The 22,811-nt window shown below is 41.2% G+C and overlaps 1 protein-coding gene across 3 annotated transcripts in view; it reads right to left on the bottom strand.

The window, feature by feature from the left end:
* The window catches only part of abtb2b (ankyrin repeat and BTB (POZ) domain containing 2b), a 304,666-nt gene extending 283,356 nt beyond the window's left edge, over nt 1-21,310 (bottom strand). For all 3 annotated transcript variants that reach the window (XM_068046432.1, XM_068046433.1, XM_068046431.1), the window contains exons 1-2: nt 20,109-21,310; nt 15,806-16,101 (exon numbers count right to left, since the gene is read on the bottom strand). In XM_068046432.1, coding sequence (XP_067902533.1) covers nt 15,806-16,101; nt 20,109-20,698 — 886 coding nt within the window. In that variant the 5' untranslated portion in view covers nt 20,699-21,310. The remainder of the gene's footprint in view (nt 1-15,805; nt 16,102-20,108) is intronic.
* Nucleotides 21,311-22,811: the final 1,501 nt, after the last annotated feature.

Raw genomic sequence — 22,811 nt, forward strand, 5'->3', positions numbered from 1 at the left:
GTGAAAATTTATATAAATACCTTCTTCAAAATGTTCTCTTTAGTATGACTAAACTAAAAAATGTTAATTACATGGGAGATTTTTAAATAACCTATATTAGAACAATCTAATGATATGTGACTTCGTGTTGTCTTCAGCACTAAACGGAGGATACGACACAATCTTAGAAACAAAACTAGCTTACATCATAATCTAATCAAATAGGAAACAATGGTTATATCATGAGTATTTAAAATCGCTGGATAGCACAGTCTTCAGAAATTTGATAAATGCACATCGGACTTCCTAATCATTATGGGGAACGTGAAGAACTACATCTGAAGAAACCCAAAGCTCTGCTGCGATAAGATCATACATCAAACCCAGATGCTATCGGCCCAAATAACAGTGACACAAAGCAGGGATCCACACCAGCTGTTATTATGCTGCTTTCTAACCGTCTGGAACATACTTTCTTTATCAGCATTTAACTCTGTAATATCTGCACCAAAACATTTTAGGTTCTTTAAACAGTTCTTTCAATAATTTGTGGCAAAACATACAACAAAAGGGCCTTCCTCTCACCTGTTTATTCTTCTTCTTCTTCTTCTTCTTTGGCCTCCTTGTCTCGAGAGACAATATGGAATGGGTACTTAAACCAGGTTAAAGTCATTTTCATGGCTTTTTGACTTCAGTTGGTTACAAAGATGTACATAATCTTTATTTTTCTTTTAAAACAGAATCTGAGAGCCATCATATAACAAAATAGGCACATTATTGTTGTGTGAATCTTGACACTGCTAGTATGCTATTCAGCTGTGGGCAGGAGGGTGAGGGAAAGACATTAGATTTGAGCTAAAGGCCTGTTGTCACGCACACTTGCAGCAGGGATCACCAGATAACAATCAGAAGCAAAATCTTCCCAAGAGCCACAAAGGCAAAATACAACATGCCAGACTGACTGAAATCAGCCAACTCAGCACAAAGTAGAATTAAACTTGGGACTTTCCTGCTTTGTACAGATCAACTACTTATTGGATAAAATCTTATCATGCATAGTGAATCTGCATCTTGTGCACTCATCTTCTACCACTGGTCTGCATGCAATAACACTACCAAGCGTTCAACGTTTAAAAAATAAATTTGTAATATCAGTCTCTGCATGGTACAAAGATCTACAATAAGATTCAATGGTTACAGGAAAAGTAAATCATGAGCAACTCACAACCCTCCTTTGTGGTGGTTTATCTTTCAGCACACCATAAATATTGTTGTGTATCATTATCAATATCAACAACAACAACCAACTTATATATTACCTTTAATGTCAAAGTCACAAGTGACATCCTATGTGACAGTGACAAAGGTAAACTATCTCGCCTTGCCTTTCTTGACACAGTTGATCACACCATCCTCACTCAACGCCTCTCCACTGTCATCCAGCTGGGTGGAACTGCACTTGCCTGGTTCCATTCTTATTTATTTAATTGTAGCCAGAGAATTGCCATCAAAGGATTCTCTTCCCATTCCCACACGGTTATCTCTGGTATCCCCCGAGGATCTATCCTTGAGGCCCTCCTATTTCTCACCTGCATGCCGCCCCTTGGCGACATCATTGGAAAACATGTCAGTTTCCACATGTACGCTGATCACATCCAGCTTTACCTCCCCACTACCTCTCTCGACCCCTTCGCTGTCTCTAAATTGTCAGATTGTTATCCGGCATCCAATACCAGATTGGCAGAAATTTCCTCCAATTAAATATTGGGATGACCGAGGCCATTTTCTTCGGTCCCCACCACAAACTCTGCTCCCTTGCCACCGACTCCAACCCTCTGTATGGCGACTGTCTGAAGCTAAACCAGACTGCAAAATTGGTGTCATATTTGACCCCGAGACAAGCTTACAGCCACATATCTGCACTGTCGCTAAGACCACCTATTTCCATCTCCATAACATCACCCATCTCCACCTCTGCCTCCTCTGCTGCTGAAACCCTCATTCATACCTTTGCTACCTCCAGACCTGACTATTTTAACTTACTTCTGGCTGGTCTCCCACGCTCTACCCTCCATAAACTTGAGGTCATCCAAAACTCTGCTGCCATGTCCTCACACACACCAGATACCCTTCACCCATCACACCTGTGCTCGCTGATCTACACTGGCTCCCCACTTCATTTTTAAAATTCTCATCCTTGTTTTCAAATCCTTCCATGGCCTTACCCCTCCCGGTCTCAATAATCTCCTCCAGCCCTACAACCCTCTGAAATATCTCCATTCATCTAATTCCAGCCTCTTGAACATCCCCGATTTTAATTGCCCCACCATTGGTGGCTATGCCTTCAATTGCCTAGGCCCGAAGCTCTGGGATTCCCTCCCTAAACCTCTCCGCCTCTCTACCTCTATTTCCTCCTTTGAGATACTCCTGAAAACCTACCTCTTTGAATAAGCTTTTGGTCATCTGCCCTAATATCTCATTTTGTGTCTCGGTGTCATATTTTGTTTTATAATGCCTCTGTGAAGTGCCTTGGGATGTTTTATTTCATTAAAGGTGCTTTATAAACACAAGTTGTTGTTGCTGTAAACAATATTGCAAGATACATTACAGAGGCTATATAAATGAATAAATGCTGAGCCATGGTGAAAGAAATAGAACGGCTTAAATATGGAGAGATAAATGGAGAGACCAAAAGGTTTAAGAATGGTGTTCCAACAAGTTGGGCTGAAGCAACTGAAGGTTTTAGCAATAGTGGAGCAAAGTGTGGTGACGCACAAAAGAACACTTAGTGTCACTTTGTAGTTATAAGAAATCATACGTCACAAAACTGATTGACTGCTACTAAATTATTTTTAATAATCAATTTTGTTATTTTTACTTAAATTAAGAGTAACAATAATTCTGCCAAGATTGAATACCAGCTGTACATGATTCCCTTTGTCTAATATACTTGAAAAGGAAAATTTGCAAGGCTGTGGTGGAAAAGCAGGGGATTGGAAACAGTTCTTTCAAAGAGGCTGGCACAGGCACAATGGGGAGAATGGCTTCCTTTTGTGTTGTAAGATTTTATGATTTCCTTTCATCCATGCTCTATTCAGCTTGAATATTTTTAAATCATTCACTCAATTGTTGCAAGGTGGATAAAGTTCCATTCATCAGCTTTGCAATTCTTAACCTTTACTGCACATCGTTCATGCATAAAGATGTTCAGCTTAAATTCCTAATTGCTAGAGTTTCAAGCTGAAGCATTCGCATGGACATAAGATTTCTACTAGATTAGGTTACATGCATGTGATACAACATAACTCTAATGAATTACATTTTTCTTCCTCTGTGTCCCTTATAAATGTTGGGCAGAAGAAAATTAGCATATTTGGTGGGACAGTGAGTGGAGTTGATCGTCATCAATGAGGAACAAAAACAAGAAATGCTGGATTCACTCAGCAGGTCTGGCAGCATCTGTGGAAAGAGAAGCAGAGTTAACGTTTCGGGTCAGTGACCCTTCTTCGGAAGAAGGGTCACTGACCCGAAACGTTAACTCTGCTTCTCTTTCCACAGATGCTGCCAGACCTGCTGAGTGAATCCAGCATTTCTTGTTTTTGTTTCAGATTTCCAGCATCCGCAGTATTTTGCTTTTATTTTAGTGTCATCAATGAGGAGTAGCTCCAGGGTCCATCCGACCTTGTTTTCTTGCTGAAGCCCCTCACTTTAAAGCTTTTGTACTCTAAAAAAATGGTTTCCACTTTGTTTTATATCATTTTCCAGCTTAGAAAGCAGCCACCACCTTGTCAGCTCTGACTCAGTTTGTAGCACTCTTGCCTCCGAGTCAGAAGGCTGTGGGTTCAAGCCTCATTCCAGAGACTTAAACACAAAAATCTAGGCTGACACTGAGGAAGTGCTGCACTGTCAGAAGTTCCGTCTTTTGGATGAGGCGTTAAACCAAGGCTCCATCTACTCTCTCTGGTAGATTTAAAAGATCCTGTGGCACTATTTTGAAGAAGAGCAGTGGAGTTATCCCTGTTGTCCTGGCTAATACTTATTCCTCAATCAAGATTACAAAAACAAATTATCTAGTCATTGCTGTTTGTGGGAGCTTGCTGCGCGCAAATTGGCTGCCATGTTTCCTACATTACAACAATGACTACACTTCAAAAGTACTTCATTGTCTGTAAAGTGCTTTGGGACATCCTGAGGTCATGAAAGGTGCTATATAAATGCATGTCTTTCTTTCTTTCAGGCATAAAAATCTGATTGTAGGCCTCTGGCAAATATCATTCTCAATCCAGCTGGTTTGAAGTGCATGAAATTGCTGTCAAATGATTGCTCCTAGATCTGACTCTGAATCTCACTTTAATACTACATCTATATTTTGCATTAAACTGTAAAAAGTTCAGAAATTAGAAGACTGCCATTTAAAATGTCTGTAGTGAAGACTGTTATAACAGCAACAATTTTTTGAAATAGCTACAAAATCATGTAAAGTCTATTGTTTTAGATATGACACCATAACAGAGTAGGAAAATAATGAGTCAAACTGGTGGTTCAAAGTTTTCTTTCAGTTCTTTCAAACCTTCAAACCTCTTAGACCAATCTTTTAGTCTCCCCTCCCAAATATCTACGTCTATGGCTCAGTGCCAATTTATGTCTTACTGTCCTTTTGTGAAGCATTCCGGAACTAAAAACACTATATAAATGCAAGCTGTTGTTAAGGGGTAAATGAAATACGGCATTTTATAATGACCCAACTCATGGTCTATGAGTCCTGAGATGATGGGAAGCAGAACTGCCCATTAAATAAATTACTGTAATTGGGTTTAAATGACCTAACAAAACAAACTGTAACTAAATAATTAACATAAATTAAAATTACTTGCCTGAATATCTTAATATTTTGTAACAATCGTGGGTCCAATAAAAAATACGTGTAATGTCATACTCACTGAGATCACATTATACATTTGCTATATATTCTGATATAAAATATAAATAATTCTGGTTTGTATTAGAAGTTACTACTTGAGTAATTCTTTGCCCTATTTTATGTGGTAGGTTCTAGGACCAGTTCCTTTTCAATTCATACAAATTTGTAGTATGGCCGAAGCACTAAAATATTCAAACCAGAATGAATAGTTTCTGGTTCCGAAGAAGGGTCACTGACCCGAAACGTTTACTCTGCTTCTCTTTCCACAGATGCTGCCAGACCTGCTGAGTGATTCCAGCATTTCTTGTTTTTGTTTCAGATTTCCAGCATCCGCAGTATTTTGCTTTTATATATGAATAGTTTCTGGGTTTGTTCCAGCTGATTTTACATTGCTTTTCATTTAATTTGATTTCTGGTGGCCCAGTGGCTGGAAATCAGCCCTTCTCATTGATGCAGTTATATCTGGATTCTGTTGAGAAGCAGTGGATTTGTAGATCTGGCAGATTTTGATCTAAAAGTCTGTCATCAGTTTCGAGACAAAACCCAGCTCAAGGTGCCAGGCTTCCACGATTTGAACTAATTGCCCCTAAAGGTCCTTTTTATTTGCTTGACAAATCGTAGACCAAGTATAACATACAACTCTTTATAAAAACATGGCATATTAATGGCACATTTAAACTGGTGGGTTGTGAAGTGAATTTTCAAAACTGAATGGCTTCTGAGACTAAAGAAGAGAATATACAAAGGGTTGAATTTTACTGGCCCCTCGATGCCGTGGGTCAGGGCACGGGGGCTGGTAAAATTCTGTGGGGAGAGGCCCGCCTCGACCCGTGACATCGAGAAGGGCCCGCCGCATATTATCGGCAGCGGGGGGGACCTCAGTGCAGCCCCCCCGCCGCCTGGCAGCGGGCCCTTCATCTCCCTATGCAAATGAATGTTAATAAGATGTAAATGTACTTACTTGCAGGTGGCGGTCGTCCCACGCCGATTTTACGGCAGCCATTTGTGCTCCGTGCCTCTTTGGAACTCCACATGGAGTTCCAAGGTGAGAACCTGGTGGGGAGGGCGGTATAATAGAACTTTCAGGGAAAGAGGGGTGGAGGAGTGGGGAAATCAATTTTTATTGGAAGTGGGGATGGTGGGATGGGGTTATAGGCCAAATGTTAGAAGTTTGGGGGTAAAGTCCGGGTAGGGAAAAGGGCATGTGTTGGTCATTTCGGGCATTGAAATGACCATTGGTGGCATTGGGGAAGGGCCATCCACATCTTTCTTATTTTTTAATAAAAATTTAACACTTCTGCACTTTTAAAAATTAATAGTAATTCTAAGGGCTTAAAGCCCTTCAAAAATGGCGCTGGAGCCTGTGCGGTGACACCGGACGCCATTGCCGGGGACGCGGAGGCCGCCCGTACAGGTCATTGGGGGGCAGCTGCTCCGCCCCCACTATTTGAATGAGCCCCTGTGCAAAATAACGCGGGGGCTCCTTGGCGGCCCTGCCATGTCGGAAGGCCGCCAAGTTGAAAGTGCGCCGCCAAGGAACGCAGCGCGCAAATAAAATTCAGCCCAAAATGTCTGGGATCTATATTGTTTGCTCGGCTTTTAAAAAAGCTACTAAGATCAGCTTTTTGGTTCAGAATGATGTAATTTGTAGTGGGTCAGCTTGGTTAATTGTGAAGAAAACAATTTCAAATTCCTTGTGTCAGTTTGATTAACAAATCAAATAGAAATAGATATAGAGATAATGTCTAATGTTCTTCAGTTTCCTATTTCACAGTGATGTTATATTTGTCAGAGGACAATAGGACTGAGATTCATTTCTCAGGTAAAGCTTTTCATTGTAGATGGCTACTTCTTCAAACTTTTATTATTTAGTACAGATCCTGAATGATATTGTCATGTTTATCTAGTATGCTACTGTTGCTTCTGTATAATTTTCCTTCTTATAATAAATTTGATTAGTAATTTTAACCTGAATTATTTGGTTTATAAGCATAGTGTTGTTCACCAATTTTGCACAGTGGATAGACTGTACTACTTCCAGTACATAATCTAATTGTAGAAAGATGCATTGTATGCCCTGTGACATAGTATTTCATAAGCTTTAAACATAAGATCAAGTTTTAGTTCATAAAAATAACAGATGTGCCTGTGAAAGCGGAATTTTTGCATTGACTATAAACACAAATTATTTGAAAAGAACTTATAAACTCATAACATAATGTAAAGTAGTCTAAATTTAGGAGATAACAATTGTCTTATTAGTAATTATTTGTCTGAAAATGTAATCAACATCCAAAAGTGAAGGTGGTATGGCTGATGCATTCTCAGTCAATCTACCATTCTGAACTATTTTAGAGAGGATACAGATAACCAACAGTATATTTTGTTAGTATGGTATCTACATGGGCACAAAGGTTTAACTTTTTGTCTAATATTTAAACAATAAATATTTGTGTTTCAATGGTCAGTAGTTACTTACTTACTGTTATCACTTTAGCTTTGGATCTAAATTAAATTGATTAAACTCTTCCCACCAATGTTACACCAGATTTGTGCCATCTTTGTAATGGCAGCATTGAAAGAAAAACTTGTTTTTTTTATAGCACCTTTTTCAAAATACTTCACAGCTGATGAAGCACGTTGTGAAGTGTAGTTACTGTTGTCATGTAGGAAATATGGCAGCCACTTTGTGAACAGCAAGGTCCTAAAAACAGCAATGGGATAATGACCAGATAATTCTTTTTTTAGTGATGTTGGTTGAGAGATAGATGTTCCTCGGACAATGGAGAACTAGCCTGCTCTTCTTCGAATAGTGCCCAGGGACTTTTACATCCACCACAGGAGGGAGATGGGGCTTCAGCTTAACATCTCATCAAAAAGACGGAACATCTGACAGTGTAGCACTCCCTCAGTACTGCACTGAAATATCAACCTGGATTATGTGCTCAAGTCCTGGGTCGATGAGCCAAGGCTGACATCATTAAGTACAAATACTTTAGCTTAGTGATTTTGGCCCATGCAGTGGCCTACTAGAGGTTATACTGTGGTCTATTTAAGCATTTTCTGAATAACACATAATAACGTGCCACTGTGTATTCATAGAGCACAATCTTTTGACCACACCTTCCTGCATCACAACTTTTTGCATGTATGTTCTTTTTCCATTACATATTTGAAGAAGTTATAATAGAGAAAAATAGCAAAGTCAGTCACAGTAACTGGTAGAGTGCGTGAACTGTCACCGCAGCCAGTAATAGTGGCTTTATACTGTATGTATCTCCTTCCCATTCCCAGAAGCAAATTAATTCACAAAGATTCTGTCAAAAGCAAAACCACCCCATTAAGTCCATGTGGCAAGACTAGTAATATAATCACACAGGTTCCAAGACCTAGTTCAGAAAACTGTGCAGCTCCATCAATTCTGAAGATTATTTTGAGGTCGAAGGATGAAATTTTGCTAAGGATATCGACTTTGTGTTCACCAAAAGGGTTAGTGCTATGGAATTTTTTTTTCCCTTAAGTATTCCCAAGTCAGGTGTAACAGAGTTAGGTGCAGTTGCCTTGCCCCAACAACATGCCAACTCCCACTACATCAACACAAAAGCAAAATACTGCAGATACTGGAAATCTGAAATCAACATGAGATTTCCATTTCCCATCCAAGCCAATCTTGTGGCATTTCTGAGTCTGACTGTCACTTTAATGTCCAGTTAAGCCAAATTATGTACAGTTTTGATGAGTGTACAAACATCCATGAAGCACTGGGTTGACAGAACTTCACTATATCTATCTTTAGTCTGAGAAAAAGCCTCAGATAAACCAACAGTAATTTTACAGCTGCAATTCCTCTCAACTGTTAACTGGGATGATTTCGCCATTATACCTTCCCCAAACCGTTCTTTCACCTTTTATCTTATGTAATAATTTTGTCTTGCAGTTTGTTTGTTTGATCTCATTGCTGAATAATAGCAAAATTGTCAAAAATACCCTCAATGATTCTTGTAGATTAATTTCACAACTGGAAGGAACATACTAGGGAGCTTTTCCACAAGCCCTTCAACAGTCTGCTGCAAACATACTGCATGTTGCAGGCTGACCTAACATCAATTTACATTTTCTGGAAGGAATTGGCAGCATGCATGTGGGGTAGAGTAGGTCAATAAATCTATTATCTGCAAATTCCTTTTGTGGATACTTGGATAATATTGTCTCCTATTTATGGAAATGGATTTTTCAAAAACGTCAGTGCCCTTAGTAAATATAATCTTGATGAAGATTAGCAACAGCTTGGGACTTCTACAGGCCCAAAGTGAAGTCAAACAAAAATTCAAGTGAAATAACACCATTGTTAAACCTGCCATTTCAAACACTCATTATAACATTTTTCTCCAGATCTAAGCTGACATTGAGCCAAGCAGTTTAAATCTCAAGATTAAATCCTGATAAGCAGAATCCCACCAGTTTGTAGTAACAAGAGATGAAATTCCACTGCCTTTTTCATAGAAGAAATTGAAGAAAATTCCACTGTGTTTTAACCCTTGACACTTAAAAGCAGCCAAAATCAAGCAGTGATCGTCATTTGAAAAAACTGAAGAAATTCTAGAGAGAAAAGGGTGAATTCTCTGAAATTATCTGATCCATCATTTTTCCTTTGGTAAGTTTTAATAACATTATTACAGTAATCCATCTGCCTTTGTTCCCATTTCTAAATGAGTGTTAACTCAAAAAAAATCACCCCTTGTTGACTTTGCATATATAAAACTAAAACATAAATCATTGAATAAGGAACACCATGATTTTAATCAGCTTCAGTTCCCTAAAGAAATAAAACACTGATCCCATGAGGACTGCAGCAGCATGTCTATTTCATAATAATATGGTTCAAATGCATCATTGCAATTTTTTTTTACCTTTTCTGCCAGGGCTCTGATTTATACTATTAAACAGGACCATTTCTCCAGTTATCTTTGATAAGCAATGCTATAAGTTTCAGAACACAAGATCACAAATATTTAATAACATTAAAAAATCCCTTATATTGTGTCCTTCTCTCGATTGTAAATCATAACTTTTGGACTTCAGAATATGATTTTGATAACTATTCTGTTTGGACATTTCATGCATTAAAGCAACCCATGGACCAGAGGTCAAACAATTTAAATCAAATGTTTACATTACAATGTTCGTTATTATGGTATCATGTTAGAAGTTGCAAAGTTATATGTCATTATGAAAACTAGAATTCCATTTATCACTCTTCAAACACTGACATATCATCTGTGCCTTGAAATATTCATACCTGATGTCATGCAGGCCCCCACCTACCAAGAATGAAGCACATTAATTTTGCCACATGGACATTAAACTTCAAATTGTTGCTGGGAAGAAAAGAGGGTCTGTTAGAAGGAATTGCCAGGCCCCTAGCCGAAAAGACAGTTCTGCATACTAGCAAACAGTGTTGGAACAAAGGGACCAGTCCCTGCTCCCAATACCCAGAACAGACGTGGTCAGACCAGTTTAGTCACATGACTAAGTGGCTGTTGCAGAGTTTTGAACTGAAAGTTTTAAATTGGAGAAATAGTGTTGGAAGACAGAAAGCTCTTGGCTCCTGGACTGAAGCAGACCTCCTCTCTTCCTGTCTTCTCCCATCTCGTTCTCACCGGCTTCGGAATCCAAAGAAGCCACATGAACCCCAAGAGAGAAAAGTCTCCTGCAGTGAACAAGGTTTACGAAGAATACTGAGCCCCAGCGAAAAGCAAGATCAATGTACAAAAAGACTCTACAGTGAGCTCGAAGAACCGTAACAAACTCTTCAGATATTGCCGCAAACCTTTCCACTTTATTTTTCTTCTGCTCTTATCTGTCTCTATTTGAATGTGCGTATCGCGTATGCATGCTAGTGTGGGCGCAGCGTGTATCCATCGGCGTTAACCGAATTAGAGTTTAAATTTAATGTTAATAAATTTCACATTTCTTCTTTAAACCTAAGAAAGCCTGTTTGTGCTCATTTCTTTGCCTTATAATTGGAAAGCGATGAACAAGGATTTACCAAGGGAGAGCTCAAACGCTGTTATAATAAGACCAGGTGAAGGGTGAGAGGTACCTCTAGACTTCTTTCTCACCTGGTTATAACAGAAATTTGGGTGCTAGCATCCGGAATTTTACCCCTGACAAACGAGGGAAATTGAAAGTGGGAAGCCAAATTGTTCCCAATCAAAAAAGAGCAAGATTTTAATACAGGTTTTCTTGTGCTTGTCTGTGCTTGAATACTAACATGTCTGCAACTGAAGCTAGTACCTCTCCAAGCCAGGGTGAAGTAACTTGGGATAAGTTAAAAGCACTGTTTATGGAGGAGTTGAGAAAAATGGCTGAGCAGTGTACATGGCAAGGCTAAGAAGTCAGAACTCCTAAGGCTAGTGGCCAACCATTTTTCCCTTGAATCTGAAGAAGTAGAAGCAGTGATAGAAACAGAATCCAACAGGGTATTATTAGCAAAGATACAATCGGAACAGAGGAAACTTGAATTTGAGGAAAGAGAGAGGGAGCAAGAAAGAGCCTTCCAGAAGGAATGTGAAGAAAATGAAAGACAGGAAAAGGAACGAGAAAGGAGAGAAAGAGAGTGAAAGAATATTCCAGAAAGAACCCGAAGGAGAGTTAAAGCGGCTTGAGTTAACTAGAGGGCCGACAGAACACCCCAGTGAAAGCATGGCCAATATGGAGGAGCGTAATTCAGGGATGGGTACAAAATTGCTAAAACTCACTCAACTAATTCCAAAATTCAATGAAGAAGATGTGGAGGCATTTTTGTGAAACTGGCAAGGCAGCTAAAATGGCCAGCTGAGACCTGGCCTCTTTTACTACAAAGCAAACTAACTGGAAAAGCCCATGAAGTTTATTCCCTGTTGCCAGATGGGAATTCATCAAATTATGAACTGACAAAAAATGCTATTTTCGTGGCAGATGAATTAGTACCCGAAGCCTATCACAAAAAGTTTAGAACTCTCAAGAAGCAAGCTAATCAACCTTATCTGGAGTTTGAAAGAAGTAAGCAGCTGGCTTTTGACCGGTGTCTGATGGCTCTTAAAGTGCAGCTCAGCTATGAGAATCTCAGCGAAGTAGTTCTGTTAGAGGAATTTAAAAACTCTCTCCCACTCTCCATAAAGACCCATGTAGAGGAGCAGCAGGTTCAGGGAGCCTGACAAGCGTCCGTTCTGGCCGATGAGTTTGCTTTAATTTATAAGTCGGTTTCCCAGGGGAGAATCTTTCCTGATCATCACCACAAATCCGAAACGGACAAAGGGTGGGAGGGTGATCGAAGCCCAGGCGGTCCTGGAAGAGAAAGGAAAGCAGGGGACACCGGGTGCCCTCCTCCAGCCAAAAAGGAAGGTACTGTGAGCAACAGTGAGACCCATAGACCTGTGTGCTTCCATTGTAACAAAGCAGGGCATTTAAAAGCTGACTGCTCGAAACTAAAGGAGAAACCGGTAGGGTTAATCAAGGCACATCCGCTCAGTGACAACAGGACCCTGATGGAAAGCACAGCAGAACAAGCTGTGGCTTTAACTGCAGTAAGAGTGCAACCCAGGAAGCTTACTATGGCCAGTGCAGGAAAATTTAATAGGATTTCTGAAGGTTATCAGGGTTTTGAGTCTGAAGGGAAAGTAACCCCATACTCCTCAAGTGGGGCAAGCAAGCCCATAGTAATTCTCAGGGACACAGGGGTGACTAGACCCCTTTTACTGGGAAAAGGCCTGACCTTTCCCCTAGAGAGTGCAGTGAACATCAGAATGGTGTTGAATGGTATTGGAGGGCAGTGTATGACTGTACCTGTACACCGGGTGCACCTGGAGTGCAACCTAGTTTCGGGACTGGTGACCGTAGGGATTGTCCCTAGTTTGCCTGTGGACGGGGTTGACCTGCTCCTAGGTAATGATCTGGCAGGGGTGAAGGTGGTAGGCCCCCCACCCTGTAGTGAAAGAAAGACCGCAGGAGGTCTGAGAGACAGGGCAGTGGCAGGAGACGGTCCCCTGCGGTTTCCCTGAATGTGTATTGGATCAGGCCATGATCAAACCAGCTCCCTCAGAGGAGGCTGCATTGGCACTGCAGGCAGATGACCATGAGGTCTGCCTTTCTGAGACTTTCTTTGGAAAGTTAGGAGACCCAGGGAATGAATTAAATGGATTTTCCCTAGCTGAGGCTCAGCGAGCCGACCCAGTATTACAAGAGTTAGCACAGGCTGCCCAGTCTGAAAGTGAAGCAGAGGGAGTCCCTGATTGCTACTATTTAAAGAATGAGGTACTGATGAGGAAATGGAGTTCTCCTCACAGACCTGAGAGCAAGGAGTGGACAGTAGTTCACCAGTTAGTGGTGCCACAGAAATATTAAGAAGGGCCCATGAGACTATAGTGGCTGTACATGCCAGTATACGAAAGACCAAAACCCACATAAGACAACAGTTTGACTGGCCAAAACTCCACAAAGATGTGGTGAAGTACTGCAAGAGTTGCCACATGTGCCAGGTTGAGAGGAAATCCCAACCTACAGCGAAACCTGCACCCCTAAGTCCTGTACCGGTGTTAGGAGGACCCTCCAACAGAGGGCTGATGAACTGTAAGGGACCCCTGATGAGAACAAAAGTGGACATGGCTGGAAAAAGTTTAGAAAGATAAAGGAAAAAAGTGACCAAGAAGGCAGCTAAAGGAAGTCCGGGAGGAATCCGGATGAAAGCCCCTCCTGTCCGGTCAGCCAACCTTGAAATATGTGAAAAGTTAGACCCCACATCCTCCTATGTAAAAGCAGATACTATAAGCACCCCACCAGAGTTGCTAATAGCATCTGCAGCGACAAAGAGAGACCTCTAGCGGGCATATAAACGGTGAGGGTGATGCTTCACCTAGTCGAAGTGCAACAGGAGCGTGCAGTAGAGTCTGCACAAATACCTACAGGCAGGGGTGTCCCAGAAAACAAAGGGGTGATTAAGACTCCCCCCGCCCCACAGTCAGAGATAAAGGAACCACCCATTCCCTGAAATCAAAAGCCTTTGCATGACTCAGCAAAGCACTGAAAGAGAGTTCAGGGTAGACCCACTCACTACTAATTCTCCTGGAAAAAAGTAACCTCAACAGGAACCAGGACCCTAGGCATTCATGGCAATGGGCAAACTGAAGAAAAGCTTCCCCAAAGGACCACGTGGTTACTGGGATGTCAGAAAGGGTAAATTAAAGCAGCACTGGCACCCAGAAAAGACTATTTTAATAAGCTTTAGGATTCATGAATGAATGGAAATGAATGAGAGAAATGCATGGTTTTCTGTATCTTGTATATATTTCTCTCAACCCTTTTAATGAAATGTGCCTTTTTTTCAAATCACATTTCATTGCCCTGGGTGTGGAGGTGTCATACAGGCTCCCATCTGCCAAGAATGAGGCACATTCATTTCGTCACATGGACATTAAACTTCAAATTGTTGCTGGGAAGAAAAGAGAGTCTGTTACAAGGAATTGCCAGGCCCCTAGCTGGAAAGACATTTCTGCATATCAGCAGACAGTGTTGGAACAAAGGAACCAGTCCCTGCTCCCAATACCCAGAACAGACGTGGTCAGACCAGTTTAGTCACATGCCTAACGGGCTGTTGCAGAGTTTTGAACTGAGAGTTTTAAATTGCAGAAACAGTGTTGGAAGACAGAAAGCTCTTGGCTCCTGGACTGAAGCAGACCTCCTCTCCACCTGTCTACTCCCATCTCTTTCTCACTGGCTTCAGAATCCATTAAAGGCACATGAACCCCAAGAGAGAAAAGTCTCCAACAGTGAACAAGGTTTATGAAGAATACTGAGCCCCAACAAAAAGCAAGATCACGTACGAAAGGACTCTACAGTGAGCTCAAAGAACTATAACAAACTCTTCAGATATTGCCTCAAACCTTTCCACTTTATTTTTCTTCTGCTCTTTTCTGTCTCTGTTTGCATGTGCGTATCGCATATGCATGCTAGCATGGGTGTGGCATGTATCTGTCGGCATTAACCGAATTAGATTTTAAGTTTAAGGTTAAGAAATTTCACATTTCTTCTTTAAACCTAAGAAAGCCTATTTGTGCTCATTTCTTTGTCTTATAATTGGAAAGTGGTGAACAAGGATTCACCAAGGGGGAGCTCAAAATACGGTGTGTTTAAAATTGAACCCTGTTACAGTAAGACCAGGGGAAGGCTGAAAGGGACCCCGAGGCACCTTTCTTGCCTGGGTTGTAACACTCATAACACTTTAAACAGCTTTGACACTTAAGCAAAAGTACCCATTTTGTATACATCGTACTTCAAAGAAATGCTTACTGGAAGGAGGGGAGGAGCACTCTCAATGTAGAGTATTTAATCACTTGTGTCTCCCACAGCCCCCTTTTTAAACAAATGTCTGGCTGTTAACAATAATTGTATACTAATTCTGGGTTTCACATCTCTCATTCCAGTAACAGCTGATGCCATCCCTGGGTCTTGCAAGAGAGCATCCCCCTGGTGAATAATGGAGCTTGCTGTAATTTTCATTTCTGTAGACTATTTTGGAGCTTCATTTCATAAACTGGAAATGGTTCAAAAATGCATTCTGCCTCCCAATGGCACACAGAATTGAAAAGTACTTCTTTTCTCCTTCACAAGACATAGTCTAAAAGCAAGTTACAGAACAGAATACTAAGTAGCTACTTCAAAATTGAAGCTACTCCCTCCTATTGAATAATATTCTCTTTAAGCCTTGAAAAGATTGTAAACAAAGATAGTTTGTCGTGTTTTAAAAAGGCTTTTACTCTCATTTTTTGTTTTCACCACTTAGTAATGAAAATGTTTGTGAAAGGATTGAATTACCATAAAATGGGATTGAACATTGCAATAAAGGTTTCTCAGCCAGTTTCTCCTTACCGTTGGCATTCTTGCCACAGATGAGATGCTCATAAGGCTGCAGGACGCCCCAGAGCTCAGCGTCATTGTTGATGCACATCTCCAGCATTTCCGTTGAAAGCTCTTGCCTGCTGTCGTGCATGACTCCCCCTCCTCCTTCTGAACTATGTCCTGTTGCTACCCTGATTCCAATCTCCTCTAGCAGACTCTCCATGCAGGCAGCCAAAGAGATTGCAGCATACTCATGGATGCGCACTGAAACTCTTGTGTCCACCATCCATCTAAAGAAGCGCCCCACTGAGAAGGTAAGGCCACACCTAAAAATATTAATAACAGAGATATGAACAAATTCAACAAATCAAAGATGGGGCAATCCAAGTCAGAGCAGCATAATATGAAGGTGGATTAAGCTCCAAAAGGGAGCATGTATCATCTGACTTCTAGAAATGGCTTTAATTCTATAAACTTGGCCATTTCCCTCAAATATACATTCATTAGTTTAATCTGGTTCATAGTGAAGTTTGGAGACCTATAACAATTGTGTCAGAATTAAATATTTTAAGGTTGGGGACTTAGTGGCAAGGGAAGTTATAATCTTGTCCTTCCATCACTAGGAACGGAATTTGTATCAAGCCCAGACCAGTGAGATTAGAGTTTAGTCTCCTTGTTATATCACCCTTAGAAGGTACAAGTCAAGAGCAAAAGCTACTCATAATTTAGCGCTAAGATGACAATCTCACTCAGGAAGCCCAACAAAAGTGACTGGTGTGGAAAATGTCAAATGGTACAAGTGTAGGTGGTTTTCAGAGGCCAGGGTTAATGGAAGTTATTGAGAGACTGTAAAGGAACCTTTACGCTGCATTTGATTTATTTCATACCTGTCTTGGGATTACTGCATTTAATGCATGAAAGTAGAGAAATGTTTGCTTTCTCATCTTGATGTGCACAAAAAATTACGGGAAAAAAGAGCCTCATGGGAATAAATACCTGAAGTCAAAATGAGTTGTCCATAATAGAAATGAACTGAATCCTCTCTCAAAATGAGATTTTAACAGAGTACAATAAATGGCAATCTGTACACTATTAAACTGAATGGGATAGAAGGTGCAAAAATGAAATCACAGATAGGAGCACAGGAACGGGAGTAGGCCATTTAGTCCCGCGAGCTGTCCATTCCCATTCAATGAGATCATGGCTGATCTACAACCTAACTGCTACCTATGCCCCATTTCAGCTGTCAATTGCAGAAGAGTTCCAACCTTCTACTATCCTTTGCATGTAGAAGTGTTTCATAATTTCACTCCTGAAAGGTCTGGCTCTAAGTTTTAGACTATGTCCCTTGTCCTAGACTCCTTAACCATTGGAAATAGTTTCTCTCTATCCACTCTTTAATATCTTGAAAGCTTCAATCAAATCCCACTCCTGACCTTCTAGGATGCAGGGACTACAACCCTAGTTTATGTAATCTCTCCTCGTAATGTAACCCTTGGAGTCCATTCTGGTAAATCTATGCTGCATTCCCTGCAAGGCCAATCTATCCTTCCTAAGGTGTGATGCCTAGAATTGTTCACAGTATTCCATATGTGATGTGACCAGGGTGTAGTGTAGCATAACTTCTACCCTGTTTTCTAATCATTTAAATATGAAGGCCAGCATTCCATTAGCCTGTTTGATTATTTTCCGTAACTGTTCATGACATTTTAATGATTTATGTACCTGGACCTCTAAGTCTCTTTGGACCTCCATTGTTTCTAGCTTTTCACCAGTTGCTGGTTGTTTAAGACGCAATTAATTGATTTCTAATTGAGCTGACTGGGAAGATGAGTGACTACAGAATGTTGATGAGCTGATGCCATCACAGACATTTTACTACATTCCCATTCTGGAAACTTTATAGGCAGCCACCATTGTGCCAGAATATCCAAATAAGTTGATTTTCCTTGCCCACAGAGTTTTGAATTTGATTCAGAGGCTGAGGGCTTCCCCTGGTTTATAAAAAGAATTATCAGTGGAGTACTAAAAGCATTAGAAATAATTGGAAACATGTCAATTCATTTCCAAAGTCACTGCTTTGTGCGGTGGCCTTTGGAGCCTTGAGGGATGCCAATTTTCTGTAATCTGCTGCAATGTTGTCACACCAGAATATTTGAGTTATGTGATTTATAAATAAAAATTTACCTGAAAATGTCTTTAGCAAAGGTAAGAGAGAATATTTTATTGCTACATGAAAACATTTATCAGTTTTGTTGATAGGGGGTGGCACAGTGGCGCAGTGGTTAGCACCGCAGCCTCACAGCTCCAGCAACCTGGGTTCAATTCTGGATACTGCCTGTGTGGAGTTTGCAAATTCTCCCTGTGTCTGCATGGGTTTTTGCTGGGTGCTCCATTTTCCTCCCACCACCAAAGACTTGCAGGTTGATAGGTAAATTGGCCATTATAAATTGCCCCTAGTATAGGTAGGTGGTAGGGGAATATAGGGACAGGTGGGGATGTGGTAGGAATATGGGATTAGTGTAGGATTAGTATAAATGGGTGGTTGATGGTCGGCACAGACTCAGTGGGCTGAAGGGCCAGTTTCAGTGCTGTATCTCAAATTAAATGCCATAACAGGCAGGCATAATTATAGCAATTTTTCACCACATCATAATTGTAGCAATTTACAAACTATTTAACTCATGAAGTTATTGTTTATGTGAGTAGTGAGCTGAGATGACAGTAGCCTAAAATATCAGGTGCAGCTAAAGTTTATTTATGTTTCTAGCATAAAGAGTAATATCTTTGTATGCAATATTTTCCCATAAATATTGTCTCAGCAAATCAGTTGGAACTACATTACACTATAAGTAAAATATTTACAGATACCAGATAGAATTGATGTCTCTATCATTTATTAGTTTCTAAACTTTACATAAAAAAGGGACTTGTTTAGTGTTGCCTCAGCATTCCACCTTCCCTACCTTTATTGTGTAATGGCCTATAACTAATCGGATCACAACAGCTTCATAACATTAATAGCAGTCAGATAGTGAATGTTTGTGCATTGCAACTTATTCAGCAAACTCTAAACAGTTTAGTAGCTCCAGTGTAGTAACTACAGCTTGGCTAATATTAGCTAAATATTATGCAAATTTGTTAACCAGAATTTAACAGCCACACCTTCAGGTTAGTCTCTTATAACGCGCGTTGAAGTGTAAAAGCTACTAAGATATTGCACAACATAAGATCGTAATGATGACTAATTAAGGAAGAAAATTCGATTATCGGTAATCTGTTGCTAAAGGAGTGCGGAAATCTCTGAAAATAGCGAATGCAACTTCAAAGCTGCAATTGCACTGCTTTACCAATTAACCATTCTGATATATACATTTGTTTAAAAAAAAACGTCTGTATGTTGTAGAAAACAGATGCACCCACTGTTTATATGAACAACTTTGTAATTTGAGCACGCACTTGTTACTCCCTGTCCAGGAAAGTAACCCCTACTGCATTAAGGGTGATTTTGGTTCCATTTTCTATATCAGCTATCGTTACAGCCTTAATGAAATTGTCAACTTAACCCAAGTTTGAACAGAACCATATGAAATTATGTGCAGCGGATATATGTCGCCTACGAATTGAGCGGATATTGCCCACGTTTATTTAATTTAGAATCATTATGGACAGCAGAGAAAACTTCCATCTCGTAAATCTGCTTGTATCTTCTGCCCTGGATGATAGTATACCGCGCTGGCCCTAAAAGTGCACAATTCTGACAAATAGTGTGACTGAATAACATATCTTCAAAAATTAATATATATATATAGTTGATCTGGATTTCAGTTGTATTCAACATTGAATCAAATGTAATGCCACTTCTTTCTTTAAAAAGTTACGCTCATTAAGACAGAGGTTTTTATTTGGGGAATTGAACACTTTTCCATTTCAGACAGCCAGTGTCAGATTCAAGCTCGCCCAGATCAGAAAGGTCACTAGAAATGTAAGGGTCCCTTTACTCTCTCCAATGTGCATGAGCTCAACCTTCGAAAACCACCCCCCTGTGCACCAGTGTAACATGTCCATTTTGCACACCAACTTTCCTTATGGCCTCTGTGAGGTTATTAATTTGATAGTAAATTTGGGGTATCCACTAGAAACTGAGTTGACTGAGAGACTGCCCAACTCATTTCATTTAGATCCTTGAATCATACATAAAATTGATTTTGCACTTAATAATTATTCACTGCCAACAAGCTGGGTTTGGTCTAAACAACTTACAACATTTTTAAACTGCACTCTCTCCGTGCTTATTGCACATTTTGAAACAGACATAAAAGACAGGAGGTACCTGGAGCTCTTGCTTTTTCTCAGCCTGTCGCCAGCACTCATGTTGTACAGAGACAGGGCTTTTACGGAAGCAGAGATGCAGCTTTCAGACAGGGACCACGAGAGGACGAGTCGGATGGCGCTTTGGATCTCGAACTTGGTGCACTTGGAGTGCACGACGCTCAGGCGCTGTGCCTCCCTGGAGATCCTGAGCAGGGCTCTCCTCAACAAGAATGACAATCTCCTGACAGCTTCCTGAGAGAAGAACTTGCCGCCTTCCCCCGGCCTCCCTTTCTTCAGAAGCTTCCCAATATCTTCGTCTGTCCATGGGAATTCCTCGAGTTCCGGGAGCCGGGGACATTTGAAGAAGATGTCGCTGAGCTCGGGGTCCTCTGGCAGGACCGTGTTGACGGTGTCCCAGCTGTTATTGCGGCTGTTCATGGACCCCGAGACGTACCACCAGTTCCCTCTGTTGTGGGCTGACTGGAAGGCTTGAGAGTTCGATCTGGAAGAGGAGAGACTGAGCGACCTGCAAGAATCTCCTGCCCCATAGCCCGAGTCCAAAGTCAGATCTTCCAGCGTCTTCAAGGTCGGGTTGTACAATCCCGCCATTGTGCAGCTTGGAACTGTTTGTACAAGTCCTGGCCAACTCAGTTAGGATGGGGCTGCTGTCCAACTCTTTTCTTCACGACATAAAGCGCAAAACACTCCTTGAACTTCCTAACTGTGCAATGCAGCACCGTGTTCCTGTGAGGATCTCAGCTGTGTAACTGTATCCACAGCTGCAAACAGTCCTCTTGCTTTTAACGGCTCTTTAAACTATCTGAAATGAGTGTCCGCCAACTAAAAGCTTCTTCTTTAGAACTTTTCTTTCTAAAATTACCCGTTCACTTCTGATATTCCTGGAAAATATCAGAGGCTGCTCATCAAAAACCTTCTATTCTCTGGGAATGTCCTTTATTATTTCAAAAATTACTGTTAGTGTAAACTCCGCCTCCGTGCAGCTTACGGCCCCTTTAACTCCCTTCACTGAACTTTTGTCCACAAAGGCAAGTGACAAGATCTTCCTTTCTGAACAAGACCTTCCTTTCTTCGCAAAAAAAAATATACACTTTAATAGTAAAGAGTTCGCTCCTGTGTCCTTACAAACTCGCTGCTATCTTTGAATTTATTGTTTTGATATCAAATGCCCCGGTGCCACTGACTACCTTTGCTGCCCGCTCCTCTGCTCGGATCAGCGGACTCAGAAGCGGAGAAACCCTGGGAGAGCCAGCAGAAACGTCAATCATAAACCGACAACCAATCGCAATTCAAAATGCAGATTAGGCTTCGGCCGTTTACCAATCGCAGGGCTGAGAAGGGCATGGGGGCAGTGCCAAACCGTCCAATGGGATCAGAGAATGAGTGAACGCTGCTCTGTGGGAGCTGCTGTTAGTCTTCGTGGATTGTTGATCCAAATGTAATCCTAGTCTCTGCAAATTCCTGCTCCTCCAAATGTAATCCTGGTCGCTGCAGGTTCCCGTTCCTCCAAATGTAATCCTGGTGTCTGCAGGTTCCCGTTCCTCCAAATATAATCCTGGTCTCTGACGATTCCTGCTCCTCCAAATGTAATCCTGGTGTCTGCAGGTTCCCATTCCTCTAAATGTAATCCTGGTCTCTGCAGGTTCCCGTTCCTCCAAATATAATCCTGGTCTCTGCAAATTCCTGCTCCTCCAAATGTAATCCTGGTCGCTGCAGGTTCCCGTTCCTCCAAATGTAATCCTGGTGTCTGCAGGTTCCCGTTCCTCCAAATATAATCCTGGTCTCTGACGATTCCTGCTCCTCCAAATGTAATCCTGGTGTCTGCAGGTTCCCATTCCTCTAAATGTAATCCTGGTCTCTGCAGGTTCCCGTTCCTCCAAATATAATCCTGGTCTCTGACGATTCCTGCTCCTCCAAATGTAATCCTGGTGTCTGCAGGTTCCCATTCCTCTAAATGTAATCCTGGTGTCTGCAGGTTCCCATTCCTCTAAATGTAATCCTGGTCTCTGCAGGTTCCCATTCCTCCAAATGTAATCCTGGTCTCGGCAGGTTCCTGCTTCAAGCATAATCCTGGGTCCTGCAGATTTCTGATTCAGTATTCTCCTGATCCATGCAATATTCTGCTTCAAGTATATTTCTGCTGCTGAGTTTGACTAGTCGCTTGGTACTAGCCATTTCCCAATTACAGTGGAAAGATATCCTATGATGGTTATTTCTGGCAGAATGCTAAAAGTGTTTAATTTAGGGTTTATGATTTCCCAAGAGACAGTCTTCCCGCTATACATAACACCTTTAAGTTGGAAAACATCTCAAACCAATTTAAAGAAAACTAAAATAGATGAAAGTAGCAGACATTGAGGCATAGGGAGAGAATCCCAGAAGAGCAGGATAGAGGTGGCTTCAGGTTATGGCATCAATAGTGGAGTGGACAGAGTGGGAAGGAGGGAGGGTGGCGGTTGGATAGATGCAGAAAAGGCCGGAGTGCACAGACATTTCAGATATAGGCATTCCCCAACCCCCCAAACACAGTTTCTACACACTCTAGTAGATAGTATACCCTGATCCAGTATGTTGCTGGTCCAAGGATCAATAAAGATAACATTTAGGGTAATGGATAGGAACAGGGGAAAAACTGCAAATAATACACAGCAGTCTATCATCATCTGAAAAAAAGGAAGGTACATGTTTTGGGCGTAGAGCTCTT

Source organism: Heterodontus francisci, chromosome 14 (genome assembly GCF_036365525.1).
Source record: "Heterodontus francisci isolate sHetFra1 chromosome 14, sHetFra1.hap1, whole genome shotgun sequence".
NCBI classification, from domain to species: Eukaryota; Metazoa; Chordata; class Chondrichthyes; order Heterodontiformes; family Heterodontidae; genus Heterodontus; species Heterodontus francisci.